Below are 21,032 nucleotides of genomic sequence, written 5' to 3'. Positions count from 1 at the left end.
TGTAGCATGAAGCACTACCAACTTCCTGAAGCCATATTATACAGGAGAATTCTTTCCAGGACAGTTTTTGTCTATTGGTAACAAAGTAAATGTTCTAATGATCTTGAAAGGCATTACTTCAATACATGTCTTTATAAACCTTAGTAATACACAACTACATATGGGGGAGGGGATCTTGGATTACACACTCTAATTACACATATAGCAGGAGGTGCTACCATGCTGGGACTTGTAGTCCCACAAAGAGAGAGAATAATAGGATTGTAATTACCTACCTGTAAATCCTTTTCTCCTAGTCCGTAGAGGATACTGGGGTCCACATTAGTACCATGGGGTATAACGGGTCCGCTAGGAGCCATGGGCACTTTAAGAAATTAAAAGCGCAGGCAAGCTCCTCCCTCTTTGCCCCTCCCACCAGACTCAGTCTAGAAACTGTGCCCGAGGAGTCGGACATACTTCTAGAGAAGGATTTAACTGAACAGTGGTGAGATTCGAACCAGCACACAAAAACAAAAGGAAAGCCAAGCTAACCCAACTTGAATGGGAACAGAAACGGCTGAACTAATAACAATACTTAACCAGGTAACAGTGCAGAAACGAAGCACCGGGCTGGTGCCCAGTATCCTCTACGGACTACGAGAAAAGGATTTACCAGTAGGTATTTAAAATCCTATTTTCTCTTATGTCCTAGAGGATACTGGGGTCCACATTAGTACCATGGGGATGTACCAAAGCTCCCAAACCGGGTGGAAGAGTGCTGAGGTTCCTGCAGAACTGATTGACCAAACTGAAGGTCCTCAGAGGCCAAAGTATCGAACTTGTAAAACTTAGAAAACGTGTTTGAACCTGACCAAGTAGCTGCTCGGCAGAGCTGTAAAGCCGAGCCGCCCGGGTAGCCGCCCAGGAGAACCTACCGACCTAGTAGAGTGGGCCTGAATAAGCCTGCTGGATAGTAAGCCTGATCCAGTGAGCAATAGATTGCTTTGAAGCAGGACACCCAATTTTCTTGGGACCATAGAGAACAAACAGCGAGTCAGATTTTCTGTGACGGGCCGTCCTCTTCACGTAGATCCTCAAAGCCCTCACCACATCCAGGGATTTAGAGGTAGCAGTGGTGTCCATAAACACTGGAACCACAATAGGTTGGTTGATATGAAACGCAGACACCACCTTAGGAAGAAATTGCTGACGAGTTCTGAGTTCAGCTCTATCTTCATGAATATTTCAAATAGGGGCTTTTGTGAGACAACGCCCCCCAGTACTGACATACGCCTTGCGGAAGCCAAGGCCAACAGTGTAACAGTCTTCCACGTAAGAAACTTAACCTCAACCTCCTGTAAAGGTTCAAACCAGTCCGATTGCAGAAAACGCAACACCACGTTAAGATCCCAAGGTGCCGTGGGAGGCGCAAACGGTGGTTGGATGTGTAGAACACCCTTCAAGAACGTCTGAACCTTAGGAAGGGAAGCCAATTGTTTATGGAAGAAAATGGACAAGGCCGAAATCTGGACTTTCAAGGAGCCCAAACGTAGGCCCACATCCACACCCGACTGTAGAAAAAGGAGAAAACGTCCCAGTTGAAATTCCAGTGCAGGAAATTTCCTGTTTTCACACCACGAGACATATTTTTTCCAAATATGGTGGTAATGTTTAGACATTACCCCATTCCTAGCTTGAATCAGGGTCGGAATAACCTTCCGGGCTAAAATCTGACGCTCAACTTCCATGCCATCAAACGTAGCCACGGAAAGACTTGATAGACGAATGGCCCCTGCTGCAGAAGATCCTCTCACAGCCGTCACGTTGTCTGAAACCTGAATGGCTTGATCTTGAAGAAGATGTGACGCCTGAAGAAGGGCGTTGTATATGGCCCTTAGTTCCAGAATGTTGATCGGAAGAACGGCCTCCTGACTTGACCATTTTCCTCGGAACTGTTCCCCCTAGGTGACTGCTCCCCAACCTCTGAGGCTTGAGTTGGTAGTTAGCAGAATCCAATTTTGAATCGCGAACCTCCAGCCTTCGATCAGGTGAGATGTCTGAAGCCACCACAGAAGTGAGATTCTAGCTTTTGGTGAGACGTATCCTCTGGTGCATGTGAAGATGCGATCCGGACCACTTGTCCAACAGCTGGAAGGTCCTTGCGTGAAACCTTCCGTACTGTAATGCCTCATAAGAGGCCACCATCTTTCCTAGGAGGCGAATGCAAAGATGTACCGTTAACCGGGACGGTTTTAGGATGTCCCGCACCATGGACTGGATCACCAATGCCTTTTCCATCGGAAGGAACACCTTCTATGCCTCCGTATCCAGAATCATCCCCAAAAACGGAAGCCTCCGAGTTGGTTCCAGGTGAGATTTCGGCAGGTTCAGAATCCACCCGTGATCCTGGAATAAACGAGTCGACAGGGCAATGTTGTGCAACAGCTTCTCTCTGGACGGCACCTTGATTAGCAGGTCGTCCAGGTACGGTATTATGTTCACTCCCTGCATGCGGAGGAGAAACATAATTTCTGCCATTACCTTGGTGAACACCCTCGGTGCTGTGGAGAGGCCAAATAGCAGGGCCTGGAACTGGTAGTGACAGTCCTGTAACGCAAACCGTAGATAAGCCTGGTGAGGCGGCCAGATTGGAACATGAAGGTACGCATCCTTAACGTCCAGAGACACCAGGAACTCCCCTTCCTCCAGACCTGAGATCACCTCTCTCAGTGACTCCATCTTGAATTTGAAAACTCGTAAGTACGGGTTCAGTGACTTGAGATTTAAAATGGGCCTTACCGAACCGTCTGGTTTCGGTACTACAAATAGGTTGGAATAATAACCCTTGTTGTGTAGGTGTAGAGGAACTGGAACAATGACTTGAGTCTGTACCAGTTTTTGAATTGCTGCCTGTAAGGTCAAACTTGCTTCTGGAGAAGCTGGTAAGCCTGATTTGAAGAATCTGGGAGGTGGGAGTTCCTGAAATTCCAGTCGGTTTCCCTGGGATCTTGGCAGGAAGCTGCCCATATATAATTGAAATAAATCAACCGGGCTCCCACCTGCCTGTCTTCCAGGCAGTTTGCGCCACCGTCATGCTGAGGGTTTGCAGGAAGCAGACCCGGAGGCCTGATCCTCAGAACCTGCAGCTGTGGGTTTTCTGGATTTACCTCTATTCCCTTTGAAGGTGGTAGCAGAACCCTTGGATTTGCCTTTAAACTTCGCTGTACGAAAGAACTGCAGTGTTGGGGCCGAGTAGGTTTTCCTAGCTGGTGCTGCTGCGGAAGGAAGGAACGTCCTTACCCGCTGTAGCTTTGGATATCCACGTATCCAGTTCATCACCAAACAGAGCCTCACCCGTGAACAGGCCTTCCATGCTCCGTCTGGAATCCGGATCCGCCGTCCACTGGCGCAGCCACAGGCCCCTGCGTGCAGATACTGCCATGGCAGTGGTGCTTGCATTGAGTAGACCAATTTCCTTAATGGCTCAACCATAAAGTTAGCAGAATCCTGGATATGCTTTAGGAGTAAAACATCATCATCCCCTGGTAAGGAATCTATATCATCAGTTAGAATACCTGACCACTTGGCAATAGCCTTAGTGATCCATGCGCAAGCAATAGTGGGTCTCTGAGCCACCCCAGTCGAAGTGTACAAAGATTTGAGAGTGGTCTCAATCTTGCGGTCAGCCGCGTCTTTCAAAGACGCCGCCCCAGGAACCGGTAAGACTACCTTACGTGATAACCTGGATACAGACGCATCCACTATCGGCGGGTTTTCCCACTTCTTCCTATCCTCTGTAGGAAAAGGAAAGGAAGAAATCAATCTCTTAGGGATTTTAAACTTATCAGGGTTTACCCATATTTCTTCAAAAAAGACATTTAATTCCTTTGAAGCTGGGAAAGTAGCAGAGGATTTTTTCTTTGTATTAAAGTAAGATCCCCCCTCAGCCTCCTCAGACTTGTCAGGAATGTGTAATACGGTTCTGACAGCCTCAATGAGGGCCTGAATTCCCTGTGAATTCCCCCACTCGCATCTATCTCACCCTCCTCATGATCTGCCGTTTCAGGATCAGTGTCACGCTGCATGATTTGGAGCGTAGGGTCTTATCAGAGGAGCTGCGCGCCTTCAGCAGTGCTGTGTCACCCAGAGCTGCAGAGGAAATGGCGCCGGAGAGCCGCTGGAACTGCTCAGTGGGAAGCCCCGCCCCCTAAAATGGTGCGCGGCTTCCCGCACTTCAGAGATTATACTGTCCCTGAGGAATCGTTTTACAGCGCTGACTAGATGCCTGGACACTGTTAGCGCTGTGTGCGAGCCAGTGTGGGTAACATAGGAGATTCAGGTCGCCCCTCATAGCGGGACCGCGCCGCAGCATGTGTCCATCTGAATCACCCCGGAGCGCAGCTTGCTGAGAGCTGCGCTCCTATCCTAGTGCCGCTTACCGGGGCACCGGCACTGTACTCACCACTCTTCTTACTTCAGGCTGTTAGGAGGTGGCGGCATTGCTGCGGGAGGGTACGCTGCACCATGGTGTGGCTTGTGAATAGCTCCCTCAGGAGCTCAGTGTCTTGCCAGCATGAGAAACGGGACCATTAACTCTCTAAGAAGTTGGGCCGTTCTCCCCCCTAAGTCCCAAGAAGCAGTCAGGCTGTTGCCTAAACAGCCCTGACTGAAAATAACAAAAAGAAAATAAATGTAGAAAACTCTTCAGGAGCTCTCCAAAGCGTGACCGGCTCCTCCGGGCACATTTTCTAAACTAAGCCGGCTCCTCCGTGCACATTTTCTAAACTAAGTCTGGTGGGAGGGGTATAGAGGGAGGAGCCAGCCCACACTATTATTTTCTTAAAGTGCCCATGGCTCCTAGTGGACCCGTCTGTACCCCATGGTACTAATGTGGACCTCAGTATCCTCTAGGACGTAAGAGAAATAGTGCTAATACACACTCCACAATACCAAGAATTGCTAGTAAGAATAATTGTAATAAACTCTGCAATCTAAATTTGAGGTTCTTGGTATACTTTTTTCTCAAAAAAAAAACTAGGCCACTGAAGACAAGGTCACCTAGACTTTGGTTGGTGGGCTAGTATTTTTTGGCCAAAATGTATACCAAGAACCTTGAATTTGCTCTATGTTAGATTGCAGAGTTTATTACAATTATTCTGACTAGTTCTTGGTATTGTCGAGTGTGCATCAGCACTATATTCTCTTTCTTAATACACAACTACTACAGGCTTTTTAATTATGGAACTTATTTGATTAAGAATAGACCTTAAAAGAAGTCCAAAAAGCTATGTGAAACAAACAAGGCCTACACCAATTATACATTTGCAAAATAAAATTTTATTGGCTGAGCTATGACATACCCATGGATTGGAAGATTACTTGACGAAATATAGAGCAAGATAAATGTTTTTGATCCCGCACAGGACTAACTAATCACAGTTGTTAGAGATTATAAAACCAACAATATAGAGCATTTAGGGTATAAATTTACCATCGGAAAGAATTATTTTTTAAAGTGTTGGTGGTAATCCCATGAGTCCAATATGTAGTATTTATTTATATAGGGTTTCGTATCCCAAAGAGATTACTCTTTTTTGGGGGGCACACTTTTGTATAGATGTGTGTGTGTGTTTGTTTGTATTGTTTGCAATTGAACTTTTAAAATTGCCCTTAATAAAATGTAATTGAATCAAGTCTCTTAATTTAGGGGTCTGTTTACTAAGCCTTGGATGATGATAAAGTGTATGGAGATAAAGTACCAGCCAATCAGCTCCCCACTGTCATTTTTCAAACACAGCCTGTTACATGGCAGTTAGGAGCCGATTGGCTGGTACTTTATCTCCATGCACTTTATCTCCATCCAAGGCTTAGTAAATAGACCCTTTAGACCTGTCTTTTCCCAATAGGAAATGTTTGAGAACACAGAAAGACAAAAACACATTAATAATAGAGGGGAAGATATATCAAGCCTTGGAGAGAGATAAAATAGAGTTGTTGTCCAAAACAACTGGTCAGTTTCTGTCATTTCAAAGAATGTGCAAGATAAATTACACACATTCGGTTGCTTTGGGAAACATCTCAACTGATTTCCTGTATTATTTATTTATTTGGTGCGTGCTTTATACATGTTTCTGTGTGTGACCCATAGGGTGGAATTCAATTGTTTGAAAAGTCGGTTGGGTGTCTGTTTTTTCATATTAGATAGGAAAAAACAGACTCCCAACAGATTTTTCAAACAATTGAATACCACCATAGGGGTATATGCAATTGTGGTCGAATTCCCGAAATTGGCGAATTTCGGGTCATTTTCGACCAAAAAAAAAAATTCGCCTATGCAATGCAGTGCTTTCCGACCAAAAAACGGACTTTCAAAATTCGACTTTTTGAAATTCGACTTTTTGCAAATTCGACTTTTCTGCAATGATACAAGTGCTGCAATTCGACCAAAGCATATTCAATTCAAGTTTGGAAATTCGACAGCAGTGCTTTTAGACAGCAAATTCGTCATTTTCAATCCGCCACACTTTGGAGGGTGAAAACAAATAAAAAAATTTTAAACATGTTTTTTTTGGTGTTTTTTTTTAGGGGAATAGCAGATCTATTTATATTAGAAGGGATTAGGTACTTTTTTTTTTTTGGGGGGAGGCACAAATATTATTTATATATTTTTTTAAATATTATTTTTTTTTTATTGCTGGAACGGTAAAATCAGAAAAAAAAATGGCGTGGGGTCCCCCCTCCAAAGCATAACCAGCCTCGGGCTCATTGAGCTGGTCCTGGTTCTAAAAATGCGGGGAAAAAATTGACAGGGGATCCCCCGTATTTTTAAAACCAGCACCGGGCTCTGCGCCTGGTGCTGGTGCCAAAAATACGGGGGACAAAAAGAGTAGGGGTCCCCCGTATTTTTAACACCAGCATCGGGCTCCACTAGCTGGACAGATAATGCCACAGCCGGGGGTCACTTTTATGCCGTGCCCTGCGGCCGTGGCATCAAATATCCAACTAGTCACCCCTGGCCGGGGTACCCTGGGGGAGTGGGGACCCCTTCAATCAAGGGGTCCCCCCCCCCCCAGCCACCCAAGGGCCAGGGGTGAAGCCCGAGGCTGTCCCCCCCCATCCAATGGGCTGCGGATGGGGGGGCTGATAGCCTTTGTGATAAAAAAAAGATATTGTTTTTTCCATTAGTACTACAAGTCCCAGCAAGCCTCCCCCGCAAGCTGGTACTTGGAGAACCACAAGTACCAGCATGCGGGAGAAAAGCGGGCCCGCTGGTACCTGTAGTACTACTGGGAAAAAAATACCCAAATAAAAACAGGACACACACACCGTCGACAGTAAAACTTTATTTCACACTACCGACACACACATACTTACCTATGTTCACACGCCGACATCGGTCCTCTTCTCCATGTAGAATCCACGGATACCTGAAAAGCAAAGTTCAATATACTCACCTCAGGGTCCAGAGATAAATCCACGTACTTGGCAAAAAAAGAAAACGCAAATACCCGCTCCAGAACGGACTGAAAGGGGTCCCATGCTGACACATGGGACACCTTTCCACGATTGAGACCTGTCAGTGACAGCTGTCACTGACAGGTCTCTAAGCCAATCAGGAAGCGCAACTTCGTTGCGCTCACCTGATTGGCTGATCGCTGTGACAGCGCATCGCACAGCTCCCTCCATTATATTCAATGGTGGGAACTTAGCGGCTAGCGGTGAGGTCACCCGCCGGTCAGCGGCTGACCGGCGGGTGACCCCACCGCTAGCCGCAAAGTTCCCACCATTGAAAGTAATGGAGCGGCTTTGCGAGGCGCTGTCAGAGTACAGACGGCGTCCAGCCAATCAGGTGAGCGCCACGGCAGTAGCGCTTCCTGATTGGCTGAAGGGACATCAGTGACAGGAGTCACGTGATGTCCCGGCATTCGGGGAAAGGAATCTAATGTGAAAACATTGGACCCCTTTCATTAGTCCGGTGGATCGTGTTCGGTTTGTTTTTTTACAAAGTACGTGGATTTACCTCTGGACCTGGACCTCTGGACGCTGGAAGGTGAGTATAATTTTTTGACAGGTACCCTCGGATCATCGGAGATCGTTGCAGTCGGCGTGTCAACACAGGTAAGTATGTGTGTGTCGGCGTATGAAATAAAGTTTTACTGTCGACGGTGTGTGTGTCCTGTTTTTATTTGGGTATTTTTTTCCCAGTAGTACTACAGGTACCAGCGGGCCCGTTTTTCTCCCGCATGCTGGTACTTGTGGTTCTCCAAGTACCAGCTTGCGGGGGAGGCTTGCTGGGACTTGTAGTACTAATGGAAAAAACAATATATTTTTTTTTATCACAAAGGCTATCAGCCCCCCCATCCGCAGCCCATTGGATGGGGGGGGACAGCCTCGGGCTTCACCCCTGGCCCTTGGGTGGCTGGGGGGGGGGGGACCCCTTGATTGAAGGGGTCCCCACTCCCCCAGGGTACCCCGGCCAGGGGTGACTAGTTGGATATTTGATGCCACGGCCGCAGGGCACGGCATAAAAGTGACCCCCGGCTGTGGCATTATCTGTCCAGCTAGTGGAGCCCGATGCTGGTGTTAAAAATACGGGGGACCCCTACTCTTTTTGTCCCCCGTATTTTTGGCACCAGCATCAGGCGCAGAGCCCGGTGCTGGTTTTAAAAATACGGGGGATCCCTGGCCGATTTTTCCCCTGCATTTTTAGAACCAGGACCAGCTCGATGAGCCCGAGGCTGGTTACGCTTTGGAGGGGGGACCCCACGCCATTTTTTTTTCGGGTTTTTCCCCGTTTTTTAAAATCGCGGCAAAATCCGCCAAATCGGCCGATTTTCGCCCGCGACTCTGGCGAATCCGTTTTTCATTGCATATGGTGAATTCCGGAAGCCACCTTCCGGAATTCACCTGGCGAATTTGGTCGAATTGAAAAAACGGCGATAATTGCCGCGAATTCGCCCGCTATTGCATATACCCCATAGTGTTATAAAAAAATATATAAATTTACAGTAGATTAATATTAAAAGTAACCTAAAAGCTGTGTGCCCTGCATAAAAGGCAGAAGAAATTATTATTGGTTTAGGGAAGAGCATCGGAGATCGAACTTTTAGAAAGATCAGTCTTCATGCCGACAGATCTAAAAATCCCAGTGCTGGCAGAGATGTGCTTACCTTTTCCCTGGCGACTCTTCCTTAGGGATAGCCATCAACCACTGATGGTTAACAACCATTAAAGGTTTTCCACAAATGGCATGGGCCTAGGGGTGACACTTACTTGGGGAGCAGCACAGCATGCTCCCTTGCATGAGAGCCCTGCTAGGCCAATGGCCAGTTGAGGCCAGGTGATTCTGGTTTTTGTCATTAAGACTTTTTATTTTGTAACTGGTGAATGTGGAGGGGCAATGGACAGTCAATTGTGATGGTGGAGGGAGGGTGAGAATGGTGCTGCTGTGGCAGTTGGGAGGCCCCAACATGAAGGGGGCAGTGACATGATGGGGGCGACTGATAATTGTTGTGCCTAGGGGCCTGACCCCTAAATTCGCCCATGACAGATAGTTGATGGCTTTACCATCAACAGCGGAAACCTGATTGTTTTGGATGTTGTAAACGTCTTTCTGGTTTATTCTACTTATCACCGGGGGCTACCGTCTCTCAACCGCCCCACCCCACCCAACTGTCTCTTCCCAACAGCAGGGATGTCCTTCTATGAGAGCAAAACTATAGATAGTTTGCGGGTGTTGGTTTCATGCCATCAATGCTAAGTGCTGATACCATCATCAATGTCAGCCAATGATTATGAACCCAGCAATGGCCTCTCTACTCTTCCTCTACAGTGCATGTGTGATCTTTACCTAACTCCCAACTGCAAAAGCGGGTCAATAATATCAATCCCGGAGAAAATCAATATTATTTTCACAGTTTGTCTCTGTATTATATAGAAACAGTCCCACATCAATCTATTGATCCAAAAGATTGATATGGGAGTGCCATCCCTAATGTGGTCACAGAATTTCTTGGTGACTAGCAAGTTTAATTTACATTAAAGTATACAATATATATGTTACTATTTTCATTGTCCATCTAAATACACAGCTGGTAAAATTCATGGAGACCTAACCTGCAAGGCAAGGATATAAATGTTGTGTCCAACTTCACTAGGTGATACATCAGAGCTGTCTCCCTCATCTTCTTGAAGATAGGCCTTCTTGATGACGTCCACCTGCCAAAACAAGAAGAATTAAAACAACTGTAAGTTTTAACTTAAAAGAGTGTAATGAAATGCATTCTGGGTAACCACTATCCACAAGTGTTTCAATGTAAAATTTTGTGACCTGGGTAGCTTAATCTAATACTTATGTTGTTAAAACTGCTCACCAGTTCTTGGGGCCGTAAGCTGATTAGAATTCTTTCTGCATTCTCACTGTCATGGCGGCTTTCCATGAGACCTAACAGCAACTTTGAGGCATTATCCTGTAAAAAAGTCAAATTTAAGCATGAAACCTCTGACAGAGGTTTGATGAATTCTATGTTCAACTAAATAAACATCTATTCAATATGAGAAAATTACAGGAATTCTATTACTTCTTCGACATAGAGATTTTGCACTGCAAATGTATATATATCCAAGTTGAACATACAGTACACAATAAGTTTGGAGAATAAACCTAAACCTCTATAGTATACTATTAAATATATTCAATCCTTTGGCTTTGAGCCTTTGTGCCCATTTAACCACTGGTAATTTAAACCTTACGTAGAAAACTTTTGGAGCACAATATATTGTATTTTGCAGTACCAATTTATGTAATTGACTGGAGTTTATGTATAAAAATAATCTTAATTACAAAAGAACACAAAAATGTGATTTTATTATATATAATGCAGAAAAGTATTCTATTTTACTGTGAATTTACACTAATTGCATTAATAGTCTCAGCACAAGTTCAATACTTTCCACTACCTGATTTTCCTAGCACAAAGTTCGAGCTTTCTACTACTTATGCAAACACTCCCAGCGAGAAATGTTGTTTGTGCTGGGAGTTTAAATACCTTGCACAAAGTAGTTAGGTGAGTAGGCTGCAGACTGCATTCTCCAAAGTTTTAAAGGGTTGCCCCAGACAACTATTCCAAGCAATGAAGAGGAAGGCCAAGAGTATATCTTTAAAGAAGCGGGTCATGCTTTCTAATAAGTAGAATGTTCCCTAGGTTAATAGCCTAACAGGGATACATGTTTTGACTAAATGTGTGCTGACTGCCTCATTGACAAGTACACTGAAGGCCTTAATAAACATTACATCTGATTCAGATATATGGCCACAGCCAGTCGCCACTTCTTAGCCTCTGATCTTCCATGGCCATCTGTTTTAACTAGAATTAACAAGCTATGTAGAGTGGAAACAACTTTTGGCGGATGATGTGAACATCCCAAACAGTCCTGTGAGTTTGGAAACCTTGGCTGTCATCCTTACTACAGTCCATAAAACTGTCCATTCTGCTCTCTCCCCTACATGAATAACTTATTAATGTTGTACCACTGTTTAATACTAATGCCCATCTATCTAATTTAAGAGATTATTTCATTCCAATGTGTATTTTCTGCTTCTAATGACCATTTTTGTGCTGACTACAGATGAATAATAAATAAATACAACATAGAGAAGTGAAATGATGGATCTGTTCATTATGTTTATGCCATCTGACTATGAAAGGGAATGCAAGAAGGGACAATGGAGAACCTGATTTGTGGTGCTGTATTCTATGACAACAATTTGTTTGGCACGTAGAGTTTATTTGTAACCAGGCTGATCTCATATTGTAATTTACATATTTTTATATATTGTATTTTTATTTTCTAGCTTACTTCTTGTGTTTGAGATGACACCTACTTCTGCTTGGAAATGATTGTACAGTACACTGATATATGCTGCCACTATGTAAAGAACTGATAATACAGTAAATAAATGAATGACCTTTAAACATGTTTAACCACTTGCCTGATGCGCCCATGTCTGCAAGTGCTCTATCTGACCTGGTCGCACAGGATGCGACCAGTCAGTGTTAGCAGCGGCAGGGGAGAGAAACTTCCCTCCGCTGCTGCTGTCAGAGGGAACGGAAGGTCCCTCTGCCTCCCTACACTCTCCCCCTGTGTCTGCCGTGCTGCCGATCACTGCTGATCGGTCAGCACGGCAGGATCCCCCCCCTCCAGCGGCTGCAGACAATGGCAGCCGCTGGGGAGTGTAAATTAACCCTCCCAAGCCACCCTCAGACCCCTTTGTATACCTGGAGGCTGTCCCGGCTTTCTAAATGAAAGCCGAGATGGTCGAGATGTTCCGATGGTCGCGATGTTCCCGATCGATGTTTTAAAAAAATTATTTTTTTTAAACTAAAATCATTTGGGATAGGGTTAAATTCATGTTCTTCACCTAATTCACTCATAAAAAAAGCCTGACAATTTCGGAGCAGTTTTTGGTGAAATAAATCGTTAAGTTAAGTGTTTAATAGTTCAGTCTCTGCGATTTTCTATGATAAAACAACTGACTTTTAAATAAAGCATTTGCTCTTTCCTGAAATAAGAGTGATAACTACTGTAACTGCAGGAGGATGGGGCATGCAGAACACTGGCTACACAGTAGTGAAAATAAACCGTTCTGTCAGGTACATTATTTATCTTCGTCATTTACAGCCTTTGATAAATACACATGTCAAATAGTGGGTTTACTTGCTCATTAAAATTCATAATTAAGAATGACTATAACTTTCAGTTGGTGGGTTTAAAATGTTTATTTTGCATAGATTTATACAGGCCACAAAACACCAACTCCTCTGCAAAACCATGATTTAAAACTGGAAGGAATACCAGCCCACTTCTCATACACTAAGCACATAGCAAAATAAAATGGATTACATATCGATTATGCCAACCAGAATATAAATAAATGATGACTTTTTCTTCCTATAAATATATGTAAAGAATGTTGGAGCTTAATACTATGAGCAATGTCTTCAGTAATACTTTTTTCTAAGATATCATAAACATTCTCCTTACACTGCAAGAGAAAAGCACCACCCTGTGGCCAAATATCACAGACTTGGTAGACTTGTTCATCATCATGACCAAGCAGTGCCTTTCTCACAATGCATCTTTTAGACAGCATATAATTATGCAGATATATAAGGCATGGAATCAAAATGCTTAGATAATATTTAAATTAGTTCCAGTATGTTGTACAGCTTTTCCTAACGTTCATTATTATATTAATCTGTATACCATACCTTCAGCTGTAAAACCAGGTCCATCCTATATTTGCACAAAGGGCTGATGTCATTCAGAATTAGGGCTGTTATAATATCAATACCATTAGAATCATGTGTCACGATGCAGCTCTGCAATACAGAGACATTAAGGAATAAACAAGACAATAATTACACTCGCTGTATATTCCCATTGTGAGTTCTTTTTATTTTTCTAGGAAACAGATCATAATTCATCATTCAAACTGGACTCATAATTCATATAACAGTATCATTTTATCATTTTTGTTTATTCTGTTAAAATCATTAAAAAAATAAACACATTACAATGCGCTGTGATACTTATAGTGGATGTCTGCCATTGACAACAGTGATAAAAACATTTTAGAGTGGAAAAAACCTGCAGGTAAGTAGATTACTTTGATATGGAGAAAAAAAAAAGGATTGAGATGAATAAGGTAGAACAAAGCAGTTGTTCAAGAGAACGCACAAGTTTGAATGAATGAAAATGGTGGTTGATAGGACTTTGATGTTTACATACCTCTCCTCTATGCCCATTTTCACAAACCAGCAAAAACCAACACATACCCTTTTAAGGGCAGACCCCATAAACTAGGAAAGTGGACGTGCACCTTGAATTGCACTGGGAATGTAACTGTACGGTATGTGCTTGTTCAAAAGAAAACCGTGCAGTAAGAATTTTCTGGGACTGGTAAATGACCCATAGTGAACAGAGAGTAAAGACAGCTGGCTAAAGCAGGGGGGGTTGACACAATTTGGATTTCACCTGTTATTATTGCCTTTGTCATTGTGCTATCTACTGAACTTTGTTAATCTAACTCTTATCTGTATGTAGCCTTTCTAAATGTTTATTTGTTTCTTGGTAAATATTTCTTTTTTATATTTTTGTTAAAACCCAATAAATATACTCAATTCAGAGAGAAAAAAAAAGAGTAGGTAGAGGCAGGGCCGGATGAGTAATTATGTAAAAAATAAGATTTTACTCACCGGTAAATCTATTTTTCGTAGTCCGTAGTGGATGCTGGGACTCCGTAAGGACCATGGGGACTAGCGGCTCCGCAGGAGACTGGGCACAACTAAAGAAAGCTTTAGGACTACCTGGTGTGCACTGGCTCCTCCCACTAAGACCCTCCTCCAGACCTCAGTTAGGATACTGTGCCCGGAACAGCTGACACAATAAGGAAGGATTTTGAATCCCGGGTAAGACTCATACCAGCCACACCAATCACACCGTATAACTCGTGATACTATACCCAGTTAACAGTATGAAATATAACTGAGCCTCTCAACAGATGGCTCAACAATAACCCTTTAGTTAGGCAAGAACTATAAACAAGTATTGCAGACAATCCGCACTTGGGATGGGCGCCCAGCATCCACTACGGACTACGAGAAATAGATTTACCGGTGAGTAAAATCTTATTTTCTCTGACGTCCTAAGTGGATGCTGGGACTCCGTAAGGACCATGGGGATTATACCAAAGCTCCCAAACGGGCGGGAGAGTGCGGATGACTCTGCAGCACCGAATGAGCAAACTCTAGGTCCTCATCAGCCAGGGTATCAAACTTGTAGACTCTTACAAAATGTTTTAACCCGACCAAGTAACAGCTCGGCAAAGTTGTAAAGCCGAGACCCCTCGGGCAGCCGCCCAAGAAGAGCCCACTTTCCTCGTGGAATGGGCTTTTACAGATTTAGGGTGCGGCAGTCCAGCCGCAGAATGTGCAAGTTGAATCGTGCTACAGATCCAGCGAGCAATCGTCTGCTTAGAAGCAGGAGCACCCAGCTTGTTGGGTGCATACAGGAGAAATAGCGAGTCAGTTTTCCTGACTTCAGCTGTCCTGGAAACATATACTTTTCAGGGCCCTGACTACGTCCAGTAACTTGGAATCCTCCAAGTCCCAAGTAGCCGCAGGTACCACAATAGGTTGGTTCACATGAAACACTGATACCACCTTAGGAAGGCATTGGGAACGAGTCCTCAATTCCGCCTTATCCATATAAAATACAGATAAGGGCTTTTGTATGACAAAGCCGCCAATTCTGATACACGCCTGGCCGACGCCAAGGCCCACAGAATGACCACTTTCCACGTGAGGTATTATAGCTCCACGGATTTAAGTGGCTCAACCCAATGCGACTTCAGGAAATCCAACACCACGTTGAGATCCCACGGTGTCACTGGAGGCACAAACGGGGGCTGACTATGCAGCACTCCCTTAACAAAAGTCTGAACTTCAGGCAGTGAAGCCAGTTTAATTTTGGAAGTAAATCGATAGAGCCGAAATCTGGACCTTAATGGAACCCAATTTTAGGCCCATAGTCACCTCTGACTGTAGGAAGTGCAGAAATCGACCTAGCTGAAATTTCTCCTTTGGGGCCTTCCTGGCCTCACAGTACGCAACATATTTCCGCCATATGCGGTGATAATGGTTTGCGTTCACTTCTTTCCTAGCTTTAAATAGCGTAGGGATAACTTCCTCCGGAATTCCCTTTTCCTTCAGGATCCGGCGTTCAACCGCCATGCCATCAAACGCAGCCGCGGTACGTTTTGGAACAGACAGGCCCCCTGCTGCAGCAGGTCCTGTCTGAGCGGCAGAGGCCATGGGTCCTCTGAGATCATTTCTTGGAGTTCTGGTTACCAAGCTCTTCTTGGCCAACCCGGAACAATGAGTATAGTTCTTACTCCTCTCCTTCTTATTATTCTCATTACCCTGGGTAAGAGAGGCAGAGAAGGGAACACATACACCGACTGGTACACCCACGGTGTTACCAGAGCGTCCACAGCTATCGCCTGAGGGTCCTTGACCTGGCGCAATATCTTTGTAACTTTTAGTTGAGGCGGGACGCCATCATGTCCACCTGTGGCCTTTCCCAACGGTGTACAATCATTTGGAAGACTTCTGGATGAAGTCCCCACTCTCCCGGGTGGAGGTCGTGTCTTCTGAGAAAGTCTGCTTCTCAGTTGTCCACTCTGGGAATGAACACTGCTGACATTGCTAACACATGATTTTCCGCCCATCGGAGAATCCTTGTGGCTTCTGCCATCGCCATCCTGCTTCTTGTGCCGCCCTGTCGGTTTACATGAGCGACCGCCGTGATGTTGTCTGACTGGATCAGCACCGGCCGGTGTTGAAGCAGGGGACTAGCCTGACTTAGGGCATTGTAAATGGCCCTTAGTTCCAGAATATTTATGTGTAGGGAAGTCTCCTGACTTTTCCATAGCCTTGGAAGTTTCTTCCCTGTGTGACTGCCCCCCAGCCTCGAAGGCTGGCATCCGTGGTCACCAGGACCCAGTCCTGTATGCCGAATCTGCGGCCCCCTAGAAGATGAGCACTCTGCAGCCACCACAACAGCGACACCCTGGCCCTTGGAGACAGGGTTATCCGCCGATGCATCTGAAGATGCGACCCGGACCACTTGTCCAACAGATCCCACTGGAAAATCCTTGCATGGGACCTGGCGAATGGAATTTCTTCGTAAGAAGCTACCATCTTTCCCAGGGCTCGCGTGCATTGATGCACCGACACCTGTATACGTATTAGGAGGTCTCTGTCTAGAGACGACAACTCCTTGGACTTCTCCTCCGGGAGAAACCCTTTTTATCCTGTTCTGTGTCCAGAACCATACCCAGGAACAGTAGGCGCGTCGTAGGAACCAGCTGCGACTTTGGAATATTCAGAATCCAGCCGTGCTGTTGTAGCACTTCCCGAGATAGTGCTACTCCGACGAACAACTGCTCCCTGGACCTCGCCTTTATAAGGAGATCGTCCAAGTATGGGATAATTATTTCGGCCATTACCTTGGTAAATACCTCGGTGCCGGGGACAGACCAACGGCAACGTCTGGAATTGGTAACGACAATCCTGTACCACAATTTTGAGGTACTCCTGGTGAAGAGGGTAAATAGGGACATGCAGGTAAGCATCCTTGATGTCCAGTGATACCATGAAATTCTCCAGGCTTGCAATAATCGCCCTGAGCGATTCCATTTTGAACTTGAACCTTCGTATATAAGTGTTCAAGGCTTTCAATTTTAGAATGGGTCTCACCGAACCGTCTGGTTTCGGTACCACAACATTTTGGAATAGTAACCCCGGCCTTGTTGAAGGAGGGGTACCTTGATTTCACCTGCTGGAAGTACAGCTTGTGAATTGCCGCCAGTACTACCTTTCTCCGAGGGCAGCAGGCAAGGCTGATGTGAGGTAACGGCGAGGGGGAGTCGCCTCGAACTCCAGCCTGTATCCCTGTGATACTATTTGCAGAACCTAGGGATCCACCTGTGGGCAAGCCCACTGGTCCCTGAAGTTCCCGAGACGCGCCCCTACCACACCTGTGTCCACCTGTGGAGCCCCAGCGTCATGCGGTGGACTCAGAGGAAGCGGGGGAAGATTTTTGATCCTGGGAACTGGCTGCTGGTGCAGCTTTTTCCTTCTTCCCTTGTCTCTGTGCAGAAAGGAAGCGCCTTTGACCCGCTTGCTTTTCTGAAGCCGAAAGGACTCTACCTGAAAATACGGTGCTTTCTTAGGCTGTGAGGAAACCTGAGGTAAAAAATTTTTCTTCCCAGCTGTTGCTGTGGATACGAGGTCCCAGAGACCATCCCCAAACAATTCCTCACCCTTATAAGGCAGAATCTCCATGTGCCTTTTACAGGCAGCATCACCTGTCCACTGCCGGGTTTCTAATACCCTCCTGGCAGAATGGACATTGCATTAATTCTGGATGCCAGCCGGCAAATATCCCTCTGTGCATCCTTTATATATAAGACGACGTCTTTAATATGCTCTATGCTAGCAAAATGTTATCCCTGTCTTAGAGTATTAATATTATCTGACAGGGTATCAGACCACGCTGCAGCAGCACTATTTATGCTGAGGCAATTGCAGGTCTCAGTATATAACCTGAGTGTGTATATACAGACTTCAGGATAGCCTCCTGCTTTTTATCAGCAGGCTCCTTCAAGGTGGCCGTATCCTAAGACGGCAGTGTCACCTTTTTTGACAAACGTGTGAGCGCCTTATCCACCCTAAGGGATATCTCCCAACGTGACCTATCCTCTGGCGGGAAAGGGTACGCCATCAGTAACTTTTTAGAAATGACCAGTTTCTTATCGGGGGAACTTACGCTTCTTTACACACTTCATTCATTCATCTGATGGGGGAACAAAACACTGGCTGCTTTTTCTCCCCAAAAATAAAACTCCTTTTATGTGGTACTTGGGTTCATGTCAGAAATGCGTAACACATTTTTCATTGCCGAGATCATGTAACGGATGTTCCTAGTGGATTGTGTATATGTCTCAACCTCGTCGACACTGGAGTCAGACTCCGTGTCGACATCTGTGTCTGCCATCTGAGGTAACGGGCGTTTTTTTGAGCCCCTGATGGCCTTTGAGACGCCTGGGCAGGCGCGGGCTGAGAAGCCGTCTGTCCCACAGCTGTTACGTCATCCAGCCTTTTATGTAAGGAGTTGACATTGTCGGTTAATACCTTCCACCTATCCATCCACTCTGGTCTCGGCCCCACAGGGGGCGACATCCCATTTATCGGCCTCTGCTTCGCCTCCACGTAACCTTCCTCATCCAACATGTCGACACAGCCGTACCGACACACCGAACACACACAGGGAATGCTCTGACTGAGGACAGGACCCCACAAAGTCCTTTGGGGAGACAGAGAGAGAGTATGCCAGCACACACCAGAGCGCTATATAATGCAGGGATTAACACTATAACTGAGTGATTTTCCCCCCAATAGCTGCTTGTATACATATATTGCGCCTAAATTTAGTGCCCACCCTCTCTTTTTAACCCTTTGAGCCTGAAAACTACAGGGGAGAGCCTGGGGAGCTGTCTTCCAGCTGCACTGTGAAGAAAAAATGGCGCCAGTGTGCTGAGGGAGAAGCCCCGCCCCTTTTTCGGCGGACTTTTCTCCCGCTTTTTTATGGATTCTGGCAGGGGTAATTTATCACATATATAGCCCTGGGACTATATATTGTGATGATTTGCCAGCCAAGGTGTCTTATATTGCCCTCAGGGCGCCCCCCCCCAGCGCCCTGCACCCATCAGTGACCGGAGTGTGAGGTGTACATGAGGAGCAATGGCGCACAGCTGCAGTGCTGTGCGCTACCTTGGTGAAGACCGAAGTCTTCTGCCGCCGATTTTCCGGACTCTTCATGCTTCTGGCTCTGTAAGGGGGATGGCGGCGCGGCTCCGGGAACGAACACCAAGGTCGGGTACTGCGGTCGATCCCTCTGGAGCTAATGGTGTCCAGTAGCCTAAGAAGCCCAAACTACCACCTGTTAGGTAGGTTCGCTTCTTCTCCCCTTAGTCCCTCGCTGCAGTGAGTCTGCTGCCAGCAGATCTCACTGTAAAATAAAAAACCTAAATATACTTTCTTTCTAGGAGCTCAGGAGAGCCCCTAGTGTGCATCCAGCTCAGCCGGGCTCAAGATTCTAACTGAAGTCTGGAGGAGGGTCTTAGTGGGAGGAGCCAGTGCACCCCAGGTAGTCCTAAAGCTTTCTTTAGTTGTGCCCAGTCTCCTGCGGAGCCGCTAGTCCCCATGGTCCTTACGGAGTCCCAGCATCCACTTAGGACGTCAGAGAAATAATCAGTTGGAACTAAAATAATAATGCTCTTTTTTACTCCCAATAGAAATATCATAAATGAAAGTAAATTCACTTAGAAGATGCTGGGAATGAAAAATAAATGGGGTGCAGTAACGATAACGAGCAACAGTATGGGGGCAGTGGGGAAGGGACAAGAGAGAGAAATTCAGTAAAGAACGTTCACCTGTCTGAAGGATTAAACATTTATAGGTATATATGTGTCAATGTTAAATACAAGAAGGAAATAATATTGGGGTATGTATTGGTTAGGTACTGTAAATAGAGTTTTATGATGGAAAGGGGCCTGAGATTTCCGTGGGTTAGGCATTTAGACAATGATTGCTTGTAATGGGGTGCTCAAACAAGTATCATGAGTAGGGCCCCATGGTGACCTAATTTCGGACTGGGTAGAGGGAATGATAAGAGACAAGATGGGTATGTACGGGTTTGGCGCAACATTCAGGGATTGTGTTACAACATATGAAAAGATTTCACCTATAGTTGACCATGCTGACAACCTACCGGTCAGAAAAAATCCATAGCCCATCCTGTTACCTGTACCAAACCTATTACTCTGCTACTATGTCCATCTAGAACAAGTGGAGCGAGAGCTGGAGGTAGGCTTCACATACTCCCACTCTTCTTCATGCCCAGCGCTCTATGGACGTACAGGTCTGTCAGGAGCTGGAGCCAACCACCCTTGGGGGATGGTGGGGTTAAAATGTGAAACAGATGAGAGAGACAGACAGGGGGGACTGAGATGATGGGGAAAGTGATGAGACACGGGTGGGAGGACAGATATGAGAGCAAGTTAGTGGAATGGACGACAGAGACGAGAGACAGACAGGAAGAGGGTGGACTGAGATGAGAGATGAGTCCAAAATACTAACAGTAAGATACTTGCTGATGTGCCTAGTTTCAACCAGGCATAGGTTTGCTGGGCAGAACATTTTACACCTTAGGAATCCAATACAAAAAAAAAACAAAAAAAACCTTGCTTAGTGGGTGGCTGCAAATAACTGTCAATTTTCCAGACAACCCAGCAGGTCACATGTTACAAGTCATCCTGCATGAGTACAGGGAGAGTACACTAACTGGCAAATATTCCAGAGCACATTGGTGATGCACTATAAATGGAAGGAGGACGTTTTGCCACATAACTCTGAAACAAAACAACC

General features: G+C 45.5%; 1 protein-coding gene across 1 annotated transcript in view; it reads right to left on the bottom strand.

Moving 5' to 3' along the window:
• ITPR3 (inositol 1,4,5-trisphosphate receptor type 3) overlaps positions 1-21,032 on the bottom strand; it is a 418,536-nt gene that overhangs the window by 67,510 nt on the left and 329,994 nt on the right. Inside the window, exons 43-45 of the mRNA XM_063954848.1 lie at positions 13,251-13,361; positions 10,353-10,448; positions 10,096-10,197 (exon numbers count right to left, since the gene is read on the bottom strand). Of these exons, the coding sequence (XP_063810918.1) occupies positions 10,096-10,197; positions 10,353-10,448; positions 13,251-13,361 (309 nt within the window). The remainder of the gene's footprint in view (positions 1-10,095; positions 10,198-10,352; positions 10,449-13,250; positions 13,362-21,032) is intronic.

The sequence above is a fragment of the Pseudophryne corroboree genome, chromosome 2 (assembly GCF_028390025.1).
Source record: "Pseudophryne corroboree isolate aPseCor3 chromosome 2, aPseCor3.hap2, whole genome shotgun sequence".
Classification (NCBI taxonomy): Eukaryota; Metazoa; Chordata; class Amphibia; order Anura; family Myobatrachidae; genus Pseudophryne; species Pseudophryne corroboree.
This window is presented reverse-complemented; position numbering and strand designations above follow the sequence as displayed.